We start from the raw sequence: 17,894 nt of genomic DNA on the forward strand, positions 1-17,894 counted from the left end.
TCTGCTCCAATTTGGACAATTTAGAAATGAGCACTGAACAGGAAGAGCGGAGTCAATCTCATTTCACCGCACCAACAAATGCTGCTTTAACCACGCACCGCCATGACATGTCTAAAGGTGCATTCAGACATGTGGTTTGTGTGCTTTGTTTTGATTCACAAGGCTAAAACGATACAATTGTTGCATTTTTCCTTTTGGGTCGTTTTTGTTCACATGGTCAAACCCCAAGCGGTCCAAAGTTGTAAACAAATGCCTTGCACGAACCAACTGGTCTCTCATTGGTCAGAAATCTTACCCAGAAGGAGGAGAAGGAGGAGGTTACTTGGGAAAAACAAGTCATCTGCACTAAAAAACTACTCATAACTAAAATTTTGTCCATATATAGATATTACTTTAACTGTTCGCATAATTACTATAATGTTACTTTCATAGAAAAGTACATGATTAAAATTATTTGTAATTTCAAGTACCGTATGCAGTATCGTAACAGCATTTCTGACATCCATAACAAACTGTTAAAAAAAATCGGTCAAAAACTGAGAAAGTTCTGGTTTAGTAGAACATGCACATATAGACATAATTCTCTGAGGGATCGAGCGGACCGAGTCAAGATGGCGGCCGTGTGGCGACGCCGTGTCATTGGGCAGCAGCATCGGGTGAGTTACCCAGTCTTTCTATGGTCTCAACGGGCCTGGATATTAAAACCCGACCCAAAGCCAGGACCCAACCTGATCCAAGTCAAGTATATTTTTGCACCCGGCCAGTTGAGAACCATGAAACATCAGTATCGAGTTGTGTGTTGTGTTGTGTTTATGATGTTCTCACTGCAAGGCGAGGCCACCCCTTCTTGGCGATCTCAACCGGCTTGTTTTATTCTGCATCCGAGAGCGATTGCTGTGTTCACATCTGCCAAAACTTCTCAAGATCTTTGGGGTCAAACGCTCCCTGTTTTGGAACAACTGCTCCAAACGAGCCAGGTCTGAATACACCCTAAGACTCACAATGGACAGTTGGATAAAAACCAACACCAATACAGCAGAACAAGCCACGACCTACAATACGCCAATGACCGCCAATAGGTGAATTAGCTATGGAAGCAGGAGCTAATGCAGCTTCAGGATGAGTAGCAGTTCACCTCTTTCTAACTCAACCCATCCAACATCTGTACCTGCAACCGAGTGGATTTGAAGACAGCAGCTCCGTCAATAAATGTGCAGCTTTGAACTGACAAAATCTGACACAAGAGAGACCGAACAGTAGATGAGGGGATGCAAGATGTAAGACAATGAGTACCGAGGAAGTCTCCAGAGCCACATGTGTAATAATTGAGTAATTTTCTGAGAAACTGAGCAGAGTCATTCAGGAGTATCACACCACTTTCCAACAGGAAATGAATTCCAGGACGTCAGGAACACAAGGGATTCAAGGTTTTTTATTACTTTGTCACTGGAGGAAATCCAAGAATTGTGAAAGTAAGAAAAAAAAGTTCCACAAAGATCTTCCCTTAGAAAAACAAAACCATCATGGCTTGACTGTGGGAGTGTCGGCCAAGGTGATTGACATGAGGAATAAAGGGATCGTATAACTTCAATATGTCAGATTGGGTGGCAAAAACAACTTGGCTCATTTAGTGAATGGACAAATATCTCTTCCTAATTGACACTATTTGATAAGTTGTTTTTAGTGTCTTTGAATTAACAAATTACTCTTAATTAAAAAGAGCTCATTAATCCTCACAATTTCTTGTGTAACATTAAATTGTATTTTATAAATTCAAAGAGATTTCAATGTCTGGATCACACAAACGTCTAATTGGTGTCGTCCTATAGACTTGGCGGTAATCTAGAGTCAATTGATGATAAATCTTCTGCGCTAGGGGCTCGATCAGTCTTATTAGCTGATCACGTGGCAGCTACTGTAGTAATCGTCGGTGGCTGTCAGTGCTAATCTCATGGCCCTGGTGCCGCACAGCATTTCCTGGTTCCTGAAACACCCTTCTTCCTCTCTTCTCCCTCCTCCTCCTCCTCCTCCTCCTCCTCCTCCTCCTCCACCCTCCCCAGAGGCCCGGTGTCTTCTCCCTGCACTCCGATGCATTGCTCAATTACACTCAATCAACCTGATAACTCAATAAAGAGGGGGAACTGACATCATCTGCTTCTTGTCGGCCTTGTTGTCGGCTGGCAGATGATTGGACTTGTCAGCGGCGTGGTCAGGGCTGTTTGTCATCGTGTGCGCGCTCTTGACGTCGCCGTCTGTCTTCAACGACAACGGCTTGATGATTCTGCAACACACCGCCGCACACGTGTGGCGTGCGCATGGTTTTTCTTTGAATAGAGACGTGAATTGGTTCCTCGGTGTGAAGTCAAAGGAGAGGTGAGGGTTTATTTACACGGACGATTTGAATTTCCATTGAGCTACTAATCAGTTTATGTCAATAATTTTATATTGTATGTTTTATCTACGTCCTTTGAAGCTTTCTCTCTCTTTCAAGTAGGATTTATCGACACTGGTGAAGTCCCATGCTGGATTCAAATTGCCGACCTAAAACAAGATCAATCAACATGAAAACCCTGCTTCTACTATGTTAGGTGCCAATCTATGTTCCTGCCAGTGGGTGTAATACTGGGTGAATGTCCCACCCCCACGCAGAAGATAAATCCTCCACAAGTACCACGGCCTATACACAGATTTGTCAAAGGTCCATCCAACCTCGCACCGAACTGGAGTTTGCCATTAAAATCACCCATGATGAGCAGCCATGATGTTTTGATTAGGGATGTGCACGGGTACCCGAGTACCCGGGTACCCGAGTAGGCAATCTACTACTCGGTTATGAATTTATTATCCGGTTAACCTAGGATTAAAAAAACAGCACGTTAGAGCGCAGTCTAGTGTCGGATCAAACTACATCATCATGCCGTGGTTCGGCTTTTTGGAGTGTTAAACAGTTTCGGATCAAGCAACGTGATTTTCTGCTGTGTACAAGCGTTTTTGGATCGAGCCTCGGACTTTCAAACCTTTTACAATAATCTGTGGTGGTTCCCTCGGCGTAAACCGTCAGGAGGGAGACGACAGGTGTCATCAAGTCTGTTAGAAAATCTGCTTTCAGTTTACAAACATTCTGAAACCTTCCCAGTTATTTCCTGAAACGATGCGAGGCAGAGAGGACCGAAGGCACCAACATGTAGGCTACTGTGGACTAATAAATAAGCACCGCTAATGATTTAAAAAAAAAAAATAAAAAAAAAAAAGTTTTCTCCTCCTCCTCCGAGGCAGCCGCGGCATAAATGCGCTGCGCTCAGAGCGCATGCAGCGCATTTATTCCCCGGCATAAAGATGCACATCTGCCCCATGTGTGCATCTTAAACTCCATCTCTACTCTTATTCTCCACCTGATATTTAGTCTGACGACGCTGTGTGTCAGTAATGCGGACTGTCTGACGGACAGAGCGCATTTATGCACCGGCTGCTCTCTGTCCATCAGACATGACGTTATTTATTTATTTTTTTTTTTTAATTACAGTAATCGGTTACCCGGGTAACACCAGGTTAGGTTACTCGATTAGGAAATTACTCGAAATGCCCATCCCTAGTTTTGATGTGTGTTAAATGGTGAAATTGTATCTCATTGTGATGAAATATAATATAAATTTAATTTAGACAGCATTATGGAAGTGTAAACAGTCATTTAAAGGCATTAGTCTGCTCTTGCTGTTACCATGGTAGGGTTGGAGATCCTATTCTGGAGTATGTTTTACTAAATTGTTTGAAATCCTCTTCACACTCCTATTGCAACTAATTGAATGCTTTTTCACAAAAATGATAAAAGTCAGCCACCTGTGGGACGGACAATCCTGTAAAAACAGCATCCAATCATCTCTAATGTCACATTCAAGTCAGTTGGATCCTGAGGTGTCAATCAAGCTGCCTTCTCTGTCCCTCCCTCCCTCCTCTGCTCGTACTGCTCTACAAGGAGAAACAACCGCAGAGAAGACGACGCCAGTGTTACAATGTACCACACTGAAGTCTGGTAGGTGGCAATGTAGCTCTGAGCTGGATGGTTTATGATGATGTTTTCTGTCACGTGAATGAGTCATGAGAAAAAGCTGGAGGAAAGTTAGCGATGCTGCGCAGTATGTGACAGTATCGCAGAAAGCCGTGTCGCTCACATCGGGATTACACTGGGTGGTGCCACTAAGGCGATACCTTCGCGGCTTCACCTTGTTGTGAACCCAACGCTTAACAAGTGCTGCATGTTCCCGAGCTCTGGAGGCTTCAGAGAGAAGTCTGAGGAAAGGGGCTTGGACTTTTGACTTGTGTATTTCCAAAATGTAGCCTGCTGGAACCGTTTTTCCAGGTTCTCTAACCCTACCTTTAAATGTTAAGGGTCCTAACACTTTGACATCTCAAAACAATCTGCTTCCTGAACCCAAACATCTTCACTCATTTCACTTTGATGATTCCACTATCCCTCGTTAGATTTGAGGGCTAATTCAATGATGGAATAGAAAATTCCCATTGGAAAACAGAGATATAATCTTATTAGAAACTCGCTGTGTCTCTGTTAAAATCAAACAAGACCATGATGTCTGTGAAACCAGATCATACCTGGATGTCCAGCCAAAATCTACAAAGTTACTGACACCAAGCCCACAGATGTGTCTCCAATGTTTCCAGAGAATTTGACCAAAGTGTTGAGAAAATCCCTTAAGTCAGAAAAATGACAGAAAGCTGGGACAACTTTGTCAGGAATTCAGAATTCAATGGAAATGGAAAACAAAACGCCAGGTTGTAAAATAATCCCCATATCGTACCTAATCCCAAAGTTCACAAATATGTGCAAAGTTACAGCAATAAAACCATCAAGGTCCAAACACTCATAAATCCTTATACCACTTCCCCCTCTCTGAACTGATACACTGATACTAATACACGTTTTTCCTTTCCTTTCATTTTCATTATGAATGATTTTAATGAGTTAAAAAACCCCTGAAAGCCACTGCCCTGCAGGTCTCATTGCTTCTAAACCAAACCCTTTTATTGGGTTAAATAATGGAGTGGAAAAGTTTAATGCGTGTAATATGTTTCCCATGAAAAAACAAATAAGTTTGTGGAGGTGTCACTTCCAAGAAGAGAGCGCGGTTCAGCTAAAGTCAAACAAAGACATGTCTATGAGAACCTGGATCTCCAGCCAAAACCTACAAAGTTAAAGACTGGACTTTGACTTTGTCCATTTTTTTAGTTCACCAACTCATCATTATGTGTTTTGATTGGAAAAACGAGAAAGAAAGAAACAATAGACATTCAAATGTGATGTTGAAAATTCAAATGTCGTTGAACGAAGCCGTGAGAGCGCTCCACCACCGCCAACACACACATGTGGTGATAAGTATCTAGTTTCATACATAACAACTTTGGGACATGCAAAAACAACACACCAAGATAAAGTAGGGAGGGTATAGTTTCTACGTGTGCATGTACTGTATGTGCGTATGCATGCATGTATGTGTGTGTGTGTGTGTGTGTGTGTGTGTGTGTGTGTGTGTGTGTGTGTGTGTGTGTGTGTGTGTGTGTGTGTGTGTGTGTGTGTGTGTGTGTGTGTGTGTGTGACAGATGAGCCTGCAGGAGCTGAGAAACCCCAAGGCGCCAGACAACAGTGTCCTACTCCATCTTCTCTGATTGGCCTCAGCCTAATTAAGCCTCGGCCTCCACCCTCCTCCACCACTGGCCGGTCACATGACACACACACACACACACAGGCTGTGGGTTGAGTGTGTGTGTGTGTGTGTAAGAAGTGAAATGCAACTACACAGAAATATGAAGAAATATATGTTTCTGTCAGTGTGTGTGTGTGTGTGTGTGTGAGCCTAGGAGCCTATTTGGAGCCAAATATAGCTTATTTGACGTTAGACTGAGACGCCTCTCCAGATGATTGACTGAGCGCTAAACACTGATATTCCCCACAGAGGACAAATTTCTACTGAGGGTGAAAAGAGGAAAGAGCGGAGTGTGTGACAATTAAAAACACAATACACACAAACACACACACACACATACATACAATGTTTACTCTCTTCTTTTCTTTTCTTTTTTTTGGCTCCGTCACCTACACCTACTCTCATCGTTACCAGAATCATCAGGGTCGTGCACAGCTCGATGGGCAGTGAGTGTAGCAGGTTGGATACAAGCCTCAAATGCATGAATGAAAAAATAACAATCTCACACGGCTCAGTGTTGATTAATAAGCGATAATCAATAGCTTACGATGAAAAAAAAAGAAAAAATCTCCAATAAACAACTTGCGTGAGAAGCTGCAGCCTGTTTAACAAAATAAGAGTCTGACGTGATAAGAGTTTGTGTGATTGTGTGTGTGTGTGTGTGTGTGTGTGTCTGCAGTGGACTGTGCAGAGCAGCAGAAGAAGTGAACAGGACTGTATAAAGTGTGTGGGCGTCTGCTGCACAATGTGCTGCATTATAGCACATGAGTGTTATATATGAGCGATATGTTACAGGCTGTTGGGCACCATATTCTCATCGCCCCTCATCCGTGAGCCGCAAAATGAGACTTTCCACAAGGTGAGAGTCACAGTGCAAGTACAGTATCTGTTTGGATTCGGCAGCAAGAAGAAATGACCCGAAGAGGAGAATGAGGCGGAGAAGATCGTCCGAAGTGTCGTTTTATTTATTTATTTATATTTTATTCATCCTTTTGGTTTGTTTTACATCTATGTGAGAAAAAGAAAAAGAAAAACTCCTCCGATGAGTAGGAGACAAAGCCAGGTTGCACAGTTGCTATGACAACAGCTACACGCTGATCAGCCTTTTTTTTTTTTTTTTGCAGAATATTGTGCTGTCATCTTTGACAAGCAAAAAAGCACACACACAAAAATACATGCATATATTTATATATATATATATATATACACTGTAATATATATGTACTGTACTGTCCACACATTTACAGATAACCAACACACACACACTCACAAATCCCTGTGATATACTGACAACCACTGGAAAAAACAGTAATTATTGTGGCTGAAACAAGTGTCTCAGAGTGTGTGTGAGAGTCTTTTTTTAAGACGCGCGGGTTTAAGTGTGCCAGTGAGACAGAGGGAGGAAGAGATGGGAGAACAGATGATGCCTGCAGGCCTGATGGCTCGGTAGACGCTCCCACGGTTGGAGAACTCAAACGGCTCGGAGCCCAGAGGAGAGTAAACCCACCGACAGGCAGAGCAGAGCAGAGCAGAGCGGTGACACCGATCTGACACCACGGAGGGTTATCAGCTGACGTCACGGGCCCTCTGGCAGGTTTATCAATGGACGCCACCGACGGCAAAGAGCTGATTTTGTAAGTTTGCTCCATCACAAAGAAATGGACAGATGGTAACTGTGCAAGTCCGGTCGCTTTTCCGCTGCTAACCCTTCTCTCGGCCATGTGCATTTGTTTTCAACGAAGTCAGCGAGAAATCAGTGGTGGATATGTGTATGTTTGTGTAGTATTATCTGTCATAAACAAGAGGTTACGGGGCACGTTTGCGTTGCGGTGCCACAGAGACGAGAGCTGGGACACCGGGTTGGAGGCTCTGCTCTCACAAGGTTGGTTTTCAGCCAAGAGATGCTAGGTGGAAGGCAGAGAGCCTCCATTCTCCCTGGAGCAAGTTACAAGTCATTTATTTAACCATCGCAATTACTCCCAAGCTGTTTAATTAAGGTAAAAATGTAGCATCTCTTTAACAGAAAAGAGACAGAATATCAACAAAAAATCCAGAAATAATATCATCATATAAAGGTTATACATTAATTCACAAAACAACTCTGTCTGGTAACGTTCTGTTATTATCTCATAGCGTGGTGAATGTGCAGGTCACAACTTGTCCACGACAGCGTTTTGGAGTTGTTGGATTGTGTATTTGATGAGTTTGATGAGGGAAACCAAGAAATCCCATGAGCCTCCGTAGCGTAGCTCTGAGCAGCTCACGGCTCTGCTCCGCCGTTCTAAAAATAGCTTGCACCGACAATTAAAGGTAACGAACCTTCTGCTATGACTATAGGGATTATAGCAAAGGGCCAATTTGCCAAAATGTTGAACTCTCCCTTTAAAAAATAAGGCCAAAAATAATCAGGGGGTCAAATACTTATTGTCCTCACTGTATGAATCTTTTGCAGTTGAACACTCGTCTTATTTCTTCCTCGAGCCGTTCTGTCTCGTACCAATTTGAGACAGTGGCTGGACAAAGGCCCCAGAGTTGGACTGACAGATGGGAAGCCCAAACGTGTGTGAAACATTCGATGCATCACGAGCACAAACACAGTGAACTCTTAACCATTGTGCCATTTTGTAAGGACAAAGTGTTAGCGGCTAAGTTGAATGTTATTAAAACCTGTTGCTGCTGCACACGTCCCTCGGCTGCCGGCTAATTGGCTATTAAAGCAGTTTGTTTGGATTAGCTGCGGTGACAAGTGCTTCAGAGTTTAGCCGAGTTTACAAAGTTCACGACGGGGTCACGGACGGTGGGATCTTTTTTTTTTTTTGCGGGGTTACAGCAGCAGCAGCAGCAGCACCGGTTTCCACACAAATACCCCCTCCACCACCACCTGCCCCTCCATGTTTTTCCCCTGGAAAAGCCAGCCGAGCAATTATTGACCAGTCCACCTGTTTATCGACTGCAGTTTATGACCTCCTGTGCAGGGTTTCATTAGGTGGACTGAGACGAGCAGAGTTCTGCACCTGAAATAGAGTAAATTAAGTCCCACCTGCAAAACATTTACCGCCTGGAAAACAGTTTTCTTCACTGGCGGTGACCTGCTGTTGCTGCTGCTGCTACAGGAAATAAATAAAACGCTCTGGATTTGCAGAGAAGGTAGAGGTGAAAACAAAAAAACATGTTCAAAATGTATCCTTTATACTCTGTCTACTAGTCAAAGACACAAAAAACCTGAATATGCTGCCTCTGCATCCTTCAACATCCATCTCCTCGTCACGATAAAGCCATGAAACGATGGTTGAAGGACAAAGATTTGCATAAAACTGTGAGTCTTTACTGAAACACTTCTATTCCTCCAAGGTAGCATCCCCCCCTCTACCCACGCTCACCCCCCGTTTTAAAATTAGCTGGTATTTGTTGCCATTATTTATTTGCCAATTCTCAAAGGGACTTCCATTGTGGTGCCACGTTCTGGTTGCTAGGCGATCCGTGACGCGACCGCGCACAGCGTCTATTCGGGAGAGTTCAGGAGAGCGAGTGACGTCATTCGAACACATGTAGAAATAAACAGGACGAGTTGTGCACAAAGTGTATGGAGAACATTTAAGCCATTTATATCCACAAGCACACACTCACAGACTCCCACACACACTCTCACACACACACACACACATTATGCAGCATGTGTGTGTGTGTGTGTTGGTCGTGTCTAAGTCAGGGCCGGTGCTAAACCTCCAAGTGGACACAGAGCACCATCACCGGCCGGGGCGTCCGTCCTCTGCAACTGTGCGAGCGCAAAAACAGCCTGAGGCCTGAGAGGAGGAGGAGGGGGAGGGGGAGAAGTGGGGGGTGTTGGTGGAAAATGACCCACTGTGACCACCGTAACTTTTCACAGCAAACAAACAATGACTTTTCACAACACCTGGAGCAAGAGCAAACACACAGAGAGCTGGATATTTATTATTCAAGTTGACCATGAGGTTAAACAAAAATAAATAAAGAGACGCACACATTAGGACACTGTTTGGTTTGTTTGGTGAGAAATGAAATACACTTTTAAATAAACACACGCACTCTGTGAAAATGAATGAACAGTCTCCCGGTGTAGTGTTGTGGTCAAGACCACCGAACCTGTGACCGAGTCAAGACCAAGTCTAAAGAGGGCGAGACCAAGTTCAAGACTGAGACCAAACCATGCAAGACCTTTTTTAAAGGGATAGTTCAACATTTTGGCAAAGTGGCCCATTGTCATAATCCCTAGTTACGAGACAAGAGTTGTTTTCAAGGTAAATTCATGCAAAACCGCTGATGCGCGTTCCCGCCGGGAGCAGTTTTTCGGCAAGCAGTCTCTTCATTTGTCTCGAAAACAACTCTGTCTGGTAACTTTCTGTTATTATCTCATAGTGTGGTGAATGTGCAGGTCACAACTCCCATTAGCCTCCGTAGCGTAGCTCTGAGCAGCTCGCAGCTCTGCTCCGCCGTTCTAAAAATAGCTTGCACTGACAATTAAAGGAGTGCAGCTCGGCTGAGACCGAGACGAGACCAAGACCTTGGAAATGTGGTCTCCAGTACCACAACACCATCCCAGAGTGAAAAATAATGTCAGTATTTCCATAACAGTAAAATCAAGCCTAAAAAAAGCTGGAATTCAGGCAATTATCTAATCAGTGATCATAAATCTTACAATCCACCATTTACCATAAATGGTGATAATTCTAAACTTGGAATAAGTTATTAAACTTATGAAAATCATTATTTAAAATAACAGCGTTATTCCCAACTTTGATGGGGGGGCCGGGGGTCACAGGACTTGACTTCAGCTACATGTTCGCTAACTAAACTGAAACGAGATGAGATCTGGCCCACAGAGGAATTACTTGGCGACCGTTACGCAAACTTGAGGTGGTTTTTAAAGCTCCTGGTTTTTGAACGGTTGTGACGTGAAGCTGCAGAAGTGAGCAGAAACCTTGCAGACTACTTCCATTTATGACAAAAATCCTGCTCTTTCTTGTTAACTGCCTTTCTTTTTTTTCTCATAACCTGTGTGCAGTGAATCCTGGGATACGTTGGACCATGAAGGATCCACCTGTTGGGACCCTCGGTCCCCCAGACATCTTTGAAATGGAGCAGGCTAATAATCACACCGCTGTGACGCAGTTGGTCTTCAAACGCAACCTCTGAACGTACGATGAAGGAATAAGAAACGTGTCTGTCTGCTACATCTGCTGCTGATGACACATAATGCCGAGTGCTGCAGCAAACTGTCTGAAAAGCTTTTTCCTTCCCCCGTCTCTCTCTCGCTGGAGGAACCTGAGGAGCCTTTTATGATGCAGGGAGCTGCAGTCGAGGAGGGAACGAGGGAGTTCATTTGCACCTTCAGTGAAATCATCTGTGTGGGTTTCCCATGGTCAAGGCCTTTAAAGGAACGGGGCTGGTTTGCTAATAAGTTTGCCGATTATGACCTTGTTTTGTTGTTTTGTTTAAATCAGTGTTTGACGAGTGTTTTGTTTTTGTTTTTTGGGGGGAATAACTCCGTGCTTAAGTGAGGTTCTTTAAATCTTCAGGAGAACCTGGAGGTATAAAGTTATAATAGAGCAACACATTGTCGGATGGACGCCAGCCTAATCTCAGCAAACAGTTTCACTTATCTGCAGATAAAGTCTGTGTCTTTTTATCTAAAATCCAACTACGTGCCCGAGCAGAGATACACTGCTGGTGAATCTTTTATGAAACTGAACCATAATAATAATATTATAATATACCACAACCACAACCACACTGTCTGTCTGTCACAAACACCACCGTCTCTGGGTTAAAAGCCAAACAAACTATTTTTTCGTTTAAAACGCCGCTGACGTTTCAGCTCGGACCGACTCGCACTGACTCATCTCAAGCAGCAGACAGCGTTTTTTTTGGTCACCTGGGCCGGTGCTGTGGGTCCTGTGATAAGTCCTCCCTCCCTCCTCCTCCGCCTGCTCTCATTCAGGTGACTAGAGAGATGAGTGTTAATGCTGTTTGGCTGGAGGGTCGTGACGTATGAGATGGCAGCGATACCGCAATCCCCAAACATAGACCTGGACATAGACGGATATTTAGCCTGGCTGACCGGAGCACAAACACACACACAAATAAACACACACACACGCCCGTAAACATGCTCACACAGGCGTTCACACACAAATACACATGTACGCCGTTCCTAAAATAACAACTGGTGACACCCAAGGCAACTGAGGCGCAGGAAAACATTTTTTACTTTACTGAGTTATGTACAAGTAACGACAGTTGAGTGATTTGATGTCTTATCTTTCCATTTTTTTTTATTTTTAAAGGTCCCATATTGTATAAAAGTAGATATGAATGTATTGTTTGATTATAGATCAGGTCTAGTTTATATATTAATACTATTAAAGTGTCACAGTTTCAGTCCAGAAAGATATATACACACAGTCTGTATTCAGAAACTGAGCCTTAAAATGCGCTGTCAGGACTTCCTGTGACTTTGTGATGTCACAACAAAGCAGTCGCCTTCTTTGTGAAATGTGTTACGTTTTCACTTTGCAAGTTGAAAAACTGTCAAAAGAAGAAGAAGAAGCAGAAGAAGCCACCTCTCTTCTGAAATGCTCACCAACCAAGCTGAGAGAGGAGATGTAAAACCAACATAACAACATACTGCTGTATCTTCTGACGGATATTAAAACTTATAAAATAATAAATAAAACACAGCAGCAAAAGTTCAGAATATGAGGTTTGGGAAGCACCGTTTTGTCACAAATCACACTTTCTATCGACTATCGACCACAGAGCGCTGCACTTTCTTTGTCAGTTCACCAAACAATACAATTGTTGACATATGGGTAAATAGAAAAAAGAACAAAACAAAAAAAACATGGTGGTAATAATAAGCAAATGAAAAACACAAATAAAAATAAATCGTTGTGCATGAAAGGGCAGAACGAGGTGCTTCAGTACATCTTCAAAAACACAAAACCCTGCAGCTTTAAAGCGACTGAAAGGTGAAAAACGTATACAATCAAAGTTACACGCTGAGGTTATGACTGTGTATGACAATGACAACCCTTTAGTTGAATGCTATTACCTATACAGATCTCAATATGGCTGATGCAGACACATCAAATACTCTGCAGAGAGCAGGTTCATATAAAAACATGCAGATAAGCAGAAACACCGACTGCTCTTCGCTCTCAGTATTTACAACCGTAATCGACTCCAACACAAACAAAGCTTCTTATAGCGGTCCAACCTGTTTTTGTGCAAGCTAAAAAAAAACACACACAACCTGTCTGAAGGAAGTGTGTCATAGTGAGGTGAGGAGTCGGAGGTGATATTTCCATGCCCTGGAGGAGCGCATACAGACGTACAACTGCGTCAACCTTCCACAGTGGACACAGTTTATCTTGGGTTTTTTTTTTTTAGGCGTGTATGGGCAGGTTTCCAAACAAAAGCTGTGATACCCACTGTGTCTAATAATGCTTTCTAGTACAGCAGGATAAAAAAAGCAGCATGTACTGCTACCTCCTTTAAAAACTCTCTTCTTGTCTACGTAAGAAGTACTTTCTGTGCTGTAGCCCGGAGCAGATGCTGTTAACTTAGACGCTCCGGCTCAGTGGGTTGTCAGTATGCACTCCCACACACACATACAGGTGGAGACATGGGAGATGGCTTCATTTTGAATGACTGCAGGCTTGTTTGTGATCGTTATTTACAGCTTTGTGATCAAATAACATAACCCTGCTCATTTAAATTTCAGATTTTGAGATACTTGACTTTCAATCGTGATCTGAAAAAAGCCAGTCTGGGTTCCCCTCTCTGTTCAAAGTCAGATCTAAATCCAATTTAAGTGGAGCAAACAACTTTCCCCAGACAAGACTGCTACTAAAGTCTGATACCTAGTGATGATTCCTCATACTTAATATAATATATAATATGTATTACAGTCTGGAATGAGTCAGAGATTATTTGTGTCCAAATCTACTGTTTAACCTTGTGGGATGACGGCAGGTGGCTCAAGTACAGCTAACGACTTGAAGAGGAAAACCTAAATTACCAAATTGTTAAATAATTCATCTAAAGTGGTGACTTATTACTGATAGAGTACTTCACAATCCAATAAATACAACGTCTGCAGCTGGTTTCCACGAATCCAACAGAAAAACCTCTAAAATCAATGATTTATAACAACAATTAAGTAACTAGTATCAAAAGTCCCATTAAAGTGAGTTTTCCATGTGTTTTTTTTTTATTATGAAACCAGGTCTAGGTTCAGTATTGATACTATCAAAGCCCCAGTCCACAGAGAAATGCAGACAGTCTGTGTTCAGAAACTGAGGCGTCAGGATTTCTGTAACTTTGTGATGTCACAACAAATCACAACCCCCCCCCCCCCCCCCCGCCTGGACCCTCCATCAAACCCTGGTGGATTGGGTTTCTCTTTATCTACTCAGGAAACAGCCAATCACAGGAAAGGAAGATCTGACCCTCTCTTCTGAATGTATAAGAAACTACATCCAGATGTTTTTTTTGGTATTTAAATCATTAACATATCTTCTTGTTGATCAAAACTTCAAATAAAACACCAGAAAAGTGTCAAATATGACTCACAGCACAGAGGTCTTTTTTCTTGAGTTGTGTTTTTATTCATGTCTACTGAACTGGAACATTGCAAAATTATTCATCAACCACTGATAAAGCATTTCATTACAACATTTTCATCCTGTGTAAAGTAAAAATAATCTTTTAGACGGTGATACTGAAAAGACTTTCCACTGTGGTTTGGACCAAATGTTCTTGGTATGATTGCACTTCTACTCTTAAATACAGCTGTGAGGCGATGCCAATATATTCAAACCTGCAGGCGCAGTTTGTCATTTCAACATCTGTATTTTTTTTTTTTCATCCTCATTCCTCCTCATGTGTCTCCTCATGCATATGTTGTGTGTGTGTGTGTGATTATTCCACGTCATGCCTCAAATGAATATGCACTGCTGTGTCCCAGCTACCTGTTAGTCAAGGTCTCCAACCATTCACAGCGCTAAGTGACGGCCATACATCACTCCCTTCCTGACATGACCTCCATTACTTCCTATTTTTTTCTGCCTTCCCCTCCTCAGTGTAATGGCTCCTGCGGTATTCCCATAATGCAGCAGTCAATAAGGCTACCAAGGTGCAGCAGCACACCACCTCCGGTCATTATGGCTCCGGCCTGATTGTTCATTTGTTGCATTTTCCAGCAGAACCCTACTTGAGTGTATTTTCAACAAAAAAAGAAATGTGGTGTTAAGTATGATTACGGCCTTGGAAGTGCTTCTTTTCTTTCTTTTTTCTACCACTGTGGAGAGGTTGGTTTGGTCAAAAGTGGAAAACTAGATTAGACAACTGTTGCAAAGCTGATTTCAGGACAAGGTTAAGAAAAATGCTGAGATGCATTAACCTTTATTGGACTGCTTTGTCTTAGGGGCAATAAAACAGACTAATTTGGGTTCACAAATGCCGATAATCATTCAACCCAAGTTCATTTTCCAACCCCAGGGGTGCACTAGAGCCAAGGAGAGAGGAGAATGACATCCAGGCAATGAAATATTGCCCGAAAACTATATAATCACATGTAGCGTAAGGGGGTTGGAGTATGAAAAGAGTTATATTAAAGGCATTAAAAAATCTCACTTCATAAATGCTTGAGTGTGAGCTGATTAAAAAAAAGAAAAGGAGAGCTCACTTACTTGCAGAGGGCGTTTCGGCGTGGACGGGGGGAGTGGACGGGATGAAGGAGGGGAAGAAGAAGGATCGCAGAGATCGTTCGGTGTGAAGGGGGGAGCGCTGCGTGGGCAGATTCTCACAGCTGCCCACGCTGCTGTGGATCTTAAGGTTCAAGGGCTTGGTCTTCTTCTTGGCTCTGAGGGAGAGAGGGAGAGAGAGAGAGAAGGAAACAATGATTGTTCATGTTTGTACACCCATCAAACTAAAATCTAATGTTGTAGATGACTCCACGTCCAAGGTGTTTGGAGATCCTAGAGAAGCTTAGCTGATCTGCGGGAAAATGCTTTTTAAATTCCACTGATAATAAATATGTGCAGGCGGAGGCAGAGTGACGTCTTTGCTATTGTCATGAGGTGCGAAAATGAACCATGACCTTACAACAAAGACACAATTTAAAAGCTTTACGGAGGGTTGTACTGTACGACCTTCAAGCGATACCTATAGCCTGTCCTTCAAACTCAAGCCACATTCAAACAAACACACAAACACAGTTGTTGAATTCACGTTTAAAAATGTTTTTTAAAAATGTAGACAACATACAGGAATGTGTCTGCAAGTTTCTAAGACATTTGCAAAGACTCACTCACTCAAAAAAAAATCCATATCCATTCATAACAAGACCACCTGAATTCAATACCAGTCATAATTAAAGGTGCAAAGGCTGCACACAATCACACAAAGATAGATACAGTACCATCTGAATCTCACTACCCACAGTAAGACAATAATGCTCTATAGCAAATATGCAAATATATGATGCATTTTGATTAAGTGAAGTGAATTTGGCTATAAAAAAATATAATAAATAAAAAAATAAATAAAAACCCCTCTCGCTGCTCCTACCATTACCTATCATTGTTATTATTCTCTCCACCTACACATGCTGTGGCCACCTCGGTTCAATGCAACAAGTTCACACGAGGTATGAAAGTAAGTGACCCTGGTGAAAGAAAGGTGCAAGAAAAGTAATTTACAATATTGTTATAGCAAAATATCCTATATTGATGATAAGAGTTTAATTTAACACATGGTTTTTTTTATCTGGTTTTGGAGATAAATGTTTATTTTGCCCCTTCACCACCAACCACACATAGTCATTCCCAGATAACCAAACTGTCCAATAGGCAAACAGCTCAGGTGAACTGTTAATGCTGCACCCGCCACTGAACAAAACACAACACAACCGCTGCAATGCAACACTCCCCGCGCAACAACCACAGACGCCACACGCCGGAGATGTGACGGCGGCACCCACGTTTAAATACGGTGTACTGTAACAACATAATTATGGGATTAAAGTGATCATGATGCCGTGTGCAAGGTTGGGGTGTGATGTTCATAAGCCACTGGCAGGAGGCCAAAAAAGAAAAACAAACTGCTGTCAGGATGAGAGGAGCAGGCGGGCGGGCGGGATGGGAGGTGCGAGAAGATTATATAAGACGGCACAAAGGAAAACAGTTAATTTGATACATTATTATGCATTAATAGGCATTTCCAATTGAATTTAATGGTGGGTTTAATGTTCATTATGTATTATTGATGCTAATACACAACATTTGCCGTCAGTTCTACTAATTGTTACACTATACTTTACATACATAATAATCACAACGCTGCTCCGAGTGTGAAATGAGTGTCTTAAGAAAAGATTTATACAGATATCCCAATTACTGCAGTGGAGGGGAATAATCGCTGCAATATTAGTAGCAGCAGGAATTGATGGTGTCGTGGCTCAGCGGTCATTATTTCCCATCAATTTCTCAACACCCACCCACAAAATTCATCTGTATAATCTCCGTTATTTGAAAAAGACCAAACATAAAGACGGCTTCAGTCATAATCAATCGTTTTAATAAATCACTGCCAAAGGTTTAAATGAAAGATTTGTCTTGTCTGCGTGGCCATTGTTAAACTCCACCACATAGAGACTTTTTTCCAAGCTTTCTGCTCTCAGACAACCTCTGATCAATAAATCTGTGCAGGGAGTGTGAGCTGTAATCCAGCGAGTTAAACCAACAGGCGAAAAAAAGAAGAAAAATAAAAAGTACCTGGCAAGTTTTCAGACAAAGACACAGGCAGGATTTTGATTTGGCAGCCGGTGACAACCTGAGGTATTATCTCTTCTGAGGAACCATCAGAGAGGCATCGGTGGGAATTTGAAAGTGGAGGTTTGAGTGAAGGGATCGAGGTTTAATGAATTGGCTCTTTGGGCTGAAATGACGAAGGGGTGTTCCCACACAACACACAGCAGCTGTCTCTGTAGTTACACTGCGTCTTTTTTTCTTTCTTTTTTTTGGCAAAAGACTGTTCATTACTTGAAAAACATACTTTTGAAAAGGAGTTTTGGGTTCATCAAATCTCAAGTCACCAATAATTTCCCATAATCACTGGCTTCTGTTTGTCCGCCTG

The 17,894-nt window shown here is 42.5% G+C and overlaps 1 protein-coding gene across 2 annotated transcripts in view; it reads right to left on the bottom strand.

Moving 5' to 3' along the window:
* Positions 1 to 17,894, bottom strand: part of ksr2 (kinase suppressor of ras 2) — a gene marked incomplete at both ends in the record, with an annotated part of 113,423 nt that overhangs the window by 40,159 nt on the left and 55,370 nt on the right. For both annotated transcript variants that reach the window (XM_083979162.1, XM_083979161.1), the window contains one exon: positions 15,449 to 15,621. In XM_083979162.1, the coding sequence (XP_083835288.1) occupies positions 15,449 to 15,621 (173 nt within the window). The remainder of the gene's footprint in view (positions 1 to 15,448; positions 15,622 to 17,894) is intronic.

The sequence above is a fragment of the Trachurus trachurus genome (genome assembly GCF_905171665.1).
Source record: "Trachurus trachurus genome assembly, chromosome: 9".
NCBI lineage: Eukaryota > Metazoa > Chordata > Actinopteri > Carangiformes > Carangidae > Trachurus > Trachurus trachurus.